A 10,079-nucleotide genomic window follows, 5' to 3' on the forward strand; every position below is an offset into this window, starting at 1 on the left:
GGAATTGGGAGCCCAGTCTCCATTCCCCAGCGGCAGGCTGAGTTACAGGGGGCAGAGACAGTTGGTCCTGTCCCCCAGCAGAAGAGTGAATTGCAGGGAATTGGGAGTCCAGTCTCCATTCCCCAGCAGCAGGCTGAGTTACAGGGGGCAGAGACAGTTGGTCCTGTCCCCCAGCAGCAGAGTGAATTGCAGGGAATTGGGAGCCCAGTCTCCATTCCCCAGCAGCAGGCTGAGTTACAGGGGGCAGAGACAGTTGGTCCTGTCCCCCAGCAGAAGAGTGAATTGCAGGGAATTGGGAGCCCAGTCTCCATTCCCCAGCAGCAGGCTGAGTTACAGGGGGCAGAGACAGTTGGTCCTGTCCCCCAGCAGCAGAGTGAATTGCAGGGAATTGGGAGCCCAGTCTCCATTCCCCAGCGGCAGACTGAGCTACCGGGGGCAGAAACGGTCGGTCCTGCTCCCCAACAGCAGTGTGTGTTACAGGGAATAGAGAGCCTAGTCTCCTTTCCCCAGCAGCAGGACTCGGTATTGGGAGTGGAGACAGTCGGTCTCCCTCCCCCGCGGCTGGAAGTATGTATGGGAGAGGAGCTTGTTACCCCCTCTCCCCAGCAGCAGCTTGACATACCCAGGGGAGAAGGTAAGCCCCACAACCGTGCAGACTGGACCATGGTCTCTGCACTTACAGCAGAGGGGGTAGGGACGGTCGGTCCTGTCCCCCAGCAACAGGGCTGTTTAGCCAAAGGGGAGACAGTCGGTCTTCCCCTCCAGCAACAGAGCTGTGTATCTAATGGGGAGACAGTCGGTCTCCCCCTGCCACCACCAGGCTCCAACCAGGCTACTTCCGTGGTAGCGCTGGCACCAGGGCAGAGTACCGCTAGTCTCTGCCCACTCAGCAACCCACCAAGGCAGCCTACAAGTCCCCCGCACAGCCACGGTGAGGCACCTGGACAAGTTTCACCTCTACACAGGTGTAGTAACCATTTATTGTGGGTGGGCTGTACTGCTGATTGTGTTTTGTGGGTGGGTTGCTGGACTAACTAGGGCACTGACCGGCAGGAGGTCAGATACCCTGTTAGTCTGTTTGGAAAAGGGGAGAGATGTGACGAGACCAATCTCGCCACTGTGCATTGGAGGGCCTGTTATGGAACATTCTTTGGGCTGGAGGTACATGGGCTTAAGGATACCCAGAGACTGCATGGAAATGTGGGATTTTATATGCTGGACACCCCATGTACTTTCATAACTCTGTCTTATGTCCATGTCACCCTGTATTCATAAATACAGGATGGGTACAGGGTGTGAGTGTCCCTTGTGAGAGCAATTGTGACTCTATAAACCAAGTGGGCATAAAGGACTTAATAGTTAATAAGAGCTGTTATTATATTCTGTAATAAGATGTATTTTATTTTCGTTTCTAATCTGATTGTGTCTCAGGAGTCTGTCTGGGTAAAGTGATTGTGTTCCTGTGTGATATGTTAACTAGACTGCCCAACATCAGATTGTCTGAGTAAACTTTCTTCCCCAGTTAATTAACTTGATATGTTAATCTGTTTTACCTGTGAATAGACAATTTTTTTCTTGTGTTTGATTGTTTAATTGTTTATGCAATGTATCGTTATTGTATCCTGTAAAAGGGCGTTTTCCTCTAGCCATGGAGATAGTTGGATTTCTTCCCAATTATCTCCAGAATAGGGAGGAGGGGTTCACTGGTACCAAGGGGAGCGTTTATGCCTGAGCCACTGCGATTGGCTAATGTACTATACTTGTCCACCAGGTGGGAGACCTGCTAAAATACCGGGCATGTAGCCCTCAATTAAGAGAGATCCCTGTTTTACCCTCAAGACGGAGCTTGGTCTCCCTGTTTGGGGGGAATTGTTACTTTGAATTATTCTTTTGCCTGTTCCAGGAGAGAAGGATTTTGTGTATTTTCAACGTTCGGTGTATTAACTGGGTTTGTGTGTTGCTATTCCCGTATTAAGGGCATCTTTCATCTGGTATTAACCCTCGATATCCGGGCTATACCGTAACACTCCTCAACCAAAAAGAAAGAGAGGTAGCCGTAGCTTTCTGACCCCTACATTTCCCAGAAAAAAACAACGAACAAAAAAGATGACCAACGAAAGTCCTTAGTCGCTTGTAAATAAATTTCAAAGCACGGACCACGTCCAAATTGTGCAAAAGACGTTCCTTTGGAGAAGAAGGATTAGGACACAAGAATGGAACAACAATTTCCTGATTAATGTTCCTGTCTGAAACCACCTTAGGAAGGAACCCTAGCATAGTACATAAAACTACCTTATCTGAATGAAAAATAAGGTAAGGCAAATTATATTGAAATGCCGAAAGTTCAGACACTTTTCGAGCTGAAGAAATGGCAACAAGAAATACAAATTTCCAAGATAACAACTTAATATCTTAGGAATGCATAGGCTCAAACGGAGCCCCTTGAAGAACTTTAAGAACTAAATTCAGATTCCAAGGAGGAGTAACTGGTTTGAACACAGGCCTGATCCTAACCAGGGCCTGACAAAAAGATTGAACATCTGGGACATCAGCCAGACATTTATGTAACAAAATAGATAAGGCAGAAATCTGACCCTTTAGGGGACTCGCCGATAAATCCTTCTCCAATCCTTCTTGGAGAAAAGACAAAATTCTAGGAATCCCAACTCTACTCCATGAGTAGCCCTTGGATTCACACCAATAAAGATATTTACACCATATCTTATAGAAAATCTTTCTAGTCACAGACTTACGCGACTGAATCAAAACCCCGCTTGGACAGAACGAAGCGTTCAATCTCCAAGCAGTAAGCTTCAGAGAATCTAGATTTTGATGATGGAAAAAACCCCCGATTCAGAAGCTCCTTTCGAAGTGGAAGCCTCCAAGGAGGTAAAGACGACATCTCTACCCGGTCTGCATACCAAATCCTGCGAGGCCAGGCCGGTACTCTGAAAATCATGGAAGCCCTTTCCTGTTTGGTCCGGGCAATCACTCGAGGAAGGAGAGCAAACAGAGGAAACATATGCTATATTGAAGGACCAAGGGACCGTCAGAGCATCCATCAGATCCACCTGAGGATCTCTGAAACTCGACCCGTACCTCAGAAGTTTGGCATTGTGTCCGTATACCATGATATCCAACTCCAGCTGACCCCATCTGAGGATCAGACTGGAGAACACATCCGGATGAAGTTTCCACTCCCACGGATGAAAAGTCAGTCTGCTCAGAAAGTCCGCCTTCCTGGGAGAAAGATTGCCGACAGACAAAAAATGGGTCTCCACCCACTGAATTATTTTGAAAACCTCTGCCATCGCCCAGGAACTTCTTGTTCCTCCTTGATGATCGATTTAGGCAAGTGACTTAATGTTGTCCGACTGTAACCTGATAAACTAAACCGAAGTCAGCTGAGGCCATGGCCAGAAGAGTATTGTAGATCACTCTCAGTTCCAGAAAGTTTATGGGTAACAAAGACTCTGTCTAAGACCATATCCCCTTAGCCTTCAGGGAGCCCCAAACTGCCCCCCACCCCAGAAGGCTGGCATCTGTTGTCACAATCTCCCAGAAAGGACTGTGAAAACACGTTCCCTGGGAGATATGATCTAGAGACAACCACCAAGGAAGAGACACCTTATTCTCCTCTGCCAATAGAAGTCGAGGGGACAATCCATAATTTGAGCATGTCCAACTGCAGAGCTCTGAGGTGAAAGCGAACAAACGAGACGATGTCCAACGCTGCTACCATCAGACCTATTAACTCCCTGCACTGAACCACTGAAGGGCGAGGAGAAGATTTCAGAGCTAGGCAAGTAACAAAAATCTTTAATTTCCTGACGTCTGTCAGAAAAATCTTCATAGACAGATAGTCTACGATGGTCCGTAGAAAGGTCACTCTTGTATGAGAAACTAAAGAGCTCTTTTCTAGAATCACCTCCCGTGTGACCGTAAGAAGCCAATTCCGTGTGAGAATTTGCTAGCTGAAAGGACGGCGCGCAAACTATAATGTTGCTCAGATATGGCGCCACCACAATGCCTCTTGAACGAGGTACCGCAATCGGAGACCCCAGAACCTTTGTGAAGATTCTGAGAGCCGTGGCTAGACCAAAAAGAAGAGCCACAAACTGGAAATGTTTGGCTAGAAGGCAAACCTAAAGACCTTGTGATGATCCCTAAGAATGGGAACATACAGGTACACGGCCTTTAAATCTACTCATAAATTGACCCTTTCGGATCAAGGGAAGAATGGAACAAATAGTTTCCATCTAGAAGGACGGTACACTGAAAATTCTGTTTAGACCCTTGAGATCTAAAAAAGTGGTCTGAAGGTTCTCTCATAATTTGGTAACCACACACCAATTGGGATAAAAAAAACCGCCAACCCTGTACCTGTATTGGGACTGGAACAATAACTCCCAGGTCTGAGAAGTCTCCTACACAGTGTAAGAACGCCTCACCTTTTGTCTGATCTGCAGAGAATCCTAAAATCAGAAACCTGCCTCTGGGAGGAAAAAGCTTGAACTCTAAATTGTATCCCTGTGACTATCTTCTATTGCCCAGGGATTCTGAGCATCACGAACCCAAGCTTGAGCGAAGACTGAAAGTCTGCCCCCTACAAAATCCGGTCCGGTCCTTGTTTCAACAGCAGGCTTTGTGGATTGTTTTCCAAAATTGATTGGGTCTCCAAGCAGGTTTAGTCTGTTCCTGATTGGAGGCAACAGAGAATAATTTCACTTGAAATTCCTAAAGGAACGAAAGGTGCCCTGTCATCCCTTTTAAATTGTTTCTCTTATATTGAGAGAGAAAAAGACCCATACCTCCCATGATGTCAGAGATAATCTCCGACAGGCCAGGCCCAAACAAGATCTTCCCTTGAAAACTAAAAATTATGAATGTGAATATGCAGACCAAGGCTTTAACGATAAGGCTCTAAAATAGAAAATTTCAAAGTCTTTGCTCCCAGCTTAGATAAATTGAAGGGAAGCATCCGTAATAAAGGAATTAGCCAGTCTAAGGGTTATTAACCTATCCTGGATTTAATTCAAAAAAGTTACTGTTCTGATAGCGTCAGGCAACGTCTCAACCAATATGCTGCCGCACTAGTGACGGTAGCAAAGTACACAGATGGCCGTTAATGTTAGCCCCGCTGTACAATTTTTTTTATATATACGACTGAGAAATTGCAGTCGTCCAATGTAGCCAAAACCTCCTAGAGTAACAGACAGTGGTGATGTGGCTTAAACTTGGAAAATACAACTTCAGCATCAACAAGAGGAATTACACTGTGTTAGAAACCTCGCTTACTGAATCTCTGTTCTTCCTCTAACCCTTTCCCTGCAATATTTGGAAAGCAGACAACGCATCAGAACTCATGAGGAGAGCGAACTCTAGAAAGTAACCCAAATGAGTTATAGAGGAAACGCAGGGCACTGCATGTGAGGGCAATACAATTTGTGATGTGTAATTAGATTTCTAAGAATAAAATTCCTCACATACAGGAGGAACAGCAAATGAGTTGGTGGGTAAAACATTGTGCAACAACACAAAAGAAAGAGATCCTCTGCATAGCCTCTTGGTCCATTTTTTCACAAAAAAAAAAAAGATTTTCCAAAGAATTCTGTAATTCTATAATAAATGCAGAAACGTTTTTTTTTTTTTTTTTACATGAACAGTTTTAACCTTGGCAATTTAGAGCACAGCCGCAGTGCATTATCAACCCCCTTCAGCATGAAAACTGCTGAAGTGCTTGTCTAAAAAGAAAAACTATCTCCCTCTGATCAGTTACGCTCAGATCAGGACTCCACCGCAATAGGGGAAAAACAACTCCGGTCCAAATTACGCATAAAATTAATAGGGTGCGTAAAAGGACCAGTAACAGTATAACTCAGCCGTCATGGGCGTTTACAAAACAGACAGCTCCCGGTCAGCATGTTTTTCTTTTTATGTAACCGCTGGGAGATGAAAAAGGCACGCTAAGTAAACACTGTCTCCCAAGGACCACCCTTGGTGGGCGTTGACAATATAGATATCTCACGGTCGACATATTTTATTAATAAAGTGAGTTAGAAACAGCTCCTGTGGTCACTGTACTAGTGAACACTCTAAGGATGTCAACATCTGACATGTATATGACCGCCGGGAGATGCGATCCATTGCCCCAGAGACTTTGTAAAAACAAAAACGCCCAATTATGCCCGCCAAGGGCGATATCAGTACAGACATCTCCCGGTTGGTATGTCTTCTCTAAGTAACCGCCAGCCCCAAGGCAGAACATACAGTGATGTGAGATGTCATCGCAGAAAATGCAGCATGTCTGCAGAAAGAACAGGACACATACAGGAATAGTTAGTGCTTGAACTTTGTAGTGCTGCTCCACATTAGACAGTTCTCGTCAAACAGAGCTGTGCTCTGGCTGCACGGTGTCAATTTTCCTCAACACAGTGCATCCAGGGCAAAGTGCTGTTTGAAGTGAGCAGTCAAATATGCAGTAGCGCTGCAAAGCAACAGCACATTGCTTGTTGACTGGCTCTTAGATTTCCCAGTCTGTTTATTCTAAATGTAAGAGCACTGCATCTTTTTTATTATTACATTTTTGTTAGACCAAGTGAACAGGAAAAAGATTTATTAAAGAGACATTTTAAAATGTCTTTTTTTTTGTATGCAGCTAATTTGCAATGCAATTTTCAACTACTGCACTATATTATAAAACATTAAAAGTTGCTTTATTCTTCAGCTAACCAACACATTGCAATTGAACTGGTGCCTTAGTGTAACTGTCTAATTTAATTTAAAATGGAATTTTATTTAAAAATGACCTGCAGAAAAATTTTCACTAAAAAAAATCTCATTGCAGAAAGTAAAGAAAAGTTCTGCCTCTGGGACCGCCAGGAGATGTGACTACCACCATCGTTATTTGTATTATGAATAATAAATACAGAGTGCCCTCCAGTGCCTGCGCTAGCTGTCGCATTTAGTCTCCTATGTATCAGAGACAAGTTATGCCAAATAAAAATAAAGTGCCCAATCCATTAAGGGCTTCCTTATAGATCCCATCTATACAAAGTAAGTGCCATACTTCTTCTGAGTTTTATCTTCTTGTAACCCCAGAAATAAAGTCAGCACTTACCTCATTCTGCCAGACAGCAAAGGCATCCCACCCGGCTTGCAAGGTCATAATTTTCTCCTCACATTGGCCTGTGGAAATAAAAAGTACTGCGTTTTTCTCTTCCCTCAGACATTACAAGCAGGGCAGCATCAGTATGGGAGGCGCAGTGAGAATTATGTCCCACAAGTTCCCATTGCTCTAAAGCCACCAAATGCTCTACTGTAGAGACTGATATGGACTACGGCTACACCCTAGAACAAAGCAGCACTCTCTAGCACTACTTTAAAAAGAATAAATTATTGATTGAAGAAACTAATCTAACACCTCACTTTACCTCTTCTTATCACTAACGTAGGCAAAGAGAATGACTGGAGTGGGAGAGAAGGGAGGAGCTATATATACAGCTCTGCTGTGGTGCTCTTTGCCTCCTCCTGCTGACCAGGAGGTGAATATCCCACAAGGATGAAATCCGTGGACTCATTGTGTCTTTAAAAAGAAAAAGGGATTATCTATCTTCTTATACAATAACAATTCTGGAGTAGACTGTCCCTTTAACCAAAGTAGAAAATAATTTTTAGCATTTTGCTATCCCTCAGTTTAAAGAGAAATTGGGCCGTTGTTTTTTATTTACCTATTACAAAGGTAATGATCCAGGCCCATTTTGGTTGGTTGTAAAAGCTTCTCTGGGGTCCCCTTTGTTTAGAAATACCCAACATAAATGGCTTTGCCACTGGTGTTGGTTATTAGAAGGTCGCTAATTGCAGCTGCTCACCACACTTCTATTATTCCTGGCAGTGAAGGGGTTAATCAGGTAGCTTGTGAGGTTATTATTTGCTCTAATGTAGGGATTACCCTGTCACCCGACACCTCCCAACCCTTCCGATCCTTACCTAATCCCCCCACTGGTCACAACCATCTGAGGTACTGGCAGACAGGAAATATATTTCTTTCTTTCTGTAGTGTAGGGTCCCTCATCACCCTCCCACCTACCTGATCCTCCCCCACTAGTCACCACCATCTAAGTTACTGGCAGACAAGGAATATATTTCTTTCTTTGTTTCTGTAGTTTAGGGTCCCTCCCACCTACCTGATCCTCCCCCTCACACTTCAAGTCTGCCAGTAATTTTTTATTTTCTGTAGTGTAGCAGGTACAGAAGGGTAAGGCGCTATGCGGTACTTACAGGTAGGTACAGAAGGGTAAGGAGCTGTGCGGTACTTACAGGTAGGTACAGAAGGGTAAGGAGCTGTGCGGTACTTGCAGGTAGGTACAGAAGGGTAAGGAGCTGTGCGGTACTTGCAGGTAGGTACAGAGGGGTAAGGCGCTGTGCGGAACTTACAGGTAGGTACAGATGGGTAAGGCGCTGTGCAGTACTTATAGGCAGGTACAGAGGGGTAATGCGCTGTGCGGTACTTACAGGTAGGTACAGAAGGGTAAAGAGCTGTGCGGTACTTACAGGCAGGTACAGAGGGGTAAGGTGCTGAGCGGTACTTACGGGCAGGTACAGAGGGGTAATGCGCTGTGCGGTACTTACAGGTAGGTACAGAAGGGTAAAGAGCTGTGCGGTACTTACAGGCAGGTACAGAGGGGTAAGGTGCTGAGCGGTACTTACAGGTAGGTACAGAGGGGTAAGGCGCTGTGCGGTACTTACAGCTAGGTACAGAAGGGTAAAGAGCTGTGCGGTACTTACAGGCAGGTACAGAGGGGTAAGGTGCTGAGCGTTACTTACAGGTAGATACAGAGGGGTAAGTGAAGGCTTTATTAACCCTATGATTCTAGAGGGTTAACAGCTAATGATAATATCTGTACCAGGCGTCTGATCCTCCTCTGTCAGGCCGTCTTCCTCGCTAAACTCTTCGTCCTCCTCTTTCTTTATAGGCTCCAACGGCTCCTCTGAGGAGAAAGCTGCCGAATCTTCATCACACTCAGAGACCTCCAAACAGACATTTGCAAATAAATAAAGTTTTGTCAATTAACCCTTTAAATTAGCAACACATTTAATCTATAGGCATACTACAAGCTCTCAAATAACAACCCTTAATCATTGTTTTTTTAACCATAGACACCAAATAAGCCCAGTTGTGTAACCGGTCCTATGCTGCCCTAGGGCTGTGGTCTCCCATGATTTGTAATATAAAGAGGTGGAGGTTTGTGCCATATTTCCGCTGTCCTAGGCCTTGATAATCCCAGGCAAAACCTATATAATTACCCCAGCTTTACCTCTCCTGTTCGTGTGCCGACCTCAGGGGTCTCACTTGCAACCTTCTCTGCCATTTCGGTGTTGTTCAGTTGATAACTTTAGAAATGCAAGCAACGTGACATCTGCTGAATCCGCAGCCTAAATGTTAAGGGGGGAAAAAATAACATTATAGAGAGGTTGCTTCTACCATATACATAAAGTACACTGTTCAGTGTCCAATATATACATATGTAACCGTACAGAGAGACCAAGGCAGGCGCGTGACCCGACAGAGAGGCCGAGGCAGGCGCGTGACCCGACAGAGAGGCCGAAGGCAGGCGTGTGACCCGACAGAGAGGCCGAAGGCAGGCGCGTGACCCGACAGAGAGGCCGAAGGCAGGCGCGTGACCCGACAGAGAGGCCGAAGGCAGGCGCGTGACCCGACATAGAAGCCGAGGCCGGGGCGTGACCCGACAGAGAGGCCGAGGCCGGCGCGTGACCCGACAGAGAGACCGAGGCCGGCGCGTGACCCGACAGAGAGGCAGGCGCGTAACATGTATACGTATATAATCTATATAATACATATATATCACACACATATATAAACACACCTGTATATTATACAGTACTACATATACACACACATTATATATACATAACATACAGCACTATACAGATATATACACACACTTATATGTATACTCTATATGTATGTGTATATAATCTATATAATACATATATATCACACACATATATACACACACACCTGTATATTATACAGTACTACATATACACACACATTA

The 10,079-nt window shown here is 45.0% G+C and overlaps 1 protein-coding gene across 1 annotated transcript in view; it reads right to left on the bottom strand.

Moving 5' to 3' along the window:
* Positions 1–10,079, bottom strand: part of LOC128666739 (zinc finger protein 300) — a 41,693-nt gene that overhangs the window by 29,206 nt on the left and 2,408 nt on the right. The window contains exons 2-3 of the mRNA XM_053721496.1: positions 9,318–9,435; positions 8,907–9,030 (exon numbers count right to left, since the gene is read on the bottom strand). Coding sequence (XP_053577471.1) covers positions 8,907–9,030; positions 9,318–9,371 — 178 coding nt within the window. The 5' untranslated portion in view covers positions 9,372–9,435. The remainder of the gene's footprint in view (positions 1–8,906; positions 9,031–9,317; positions 9,436–10,079) is intronic.

Source organism: Bombina bombina, chromosome 7 (assembly GCF_027579735.1).
Source record: "Bombina bombina isolate aBomBom1 chromosome 7, aBomBom1.pri, whole genome shotgun sequence".
Taxonomy (NCBI): Eukaryota; Metazoa; Chordata; class Amphibia; order Anura; family Bombinatoridae; genus Bombina; species Bombina bombina.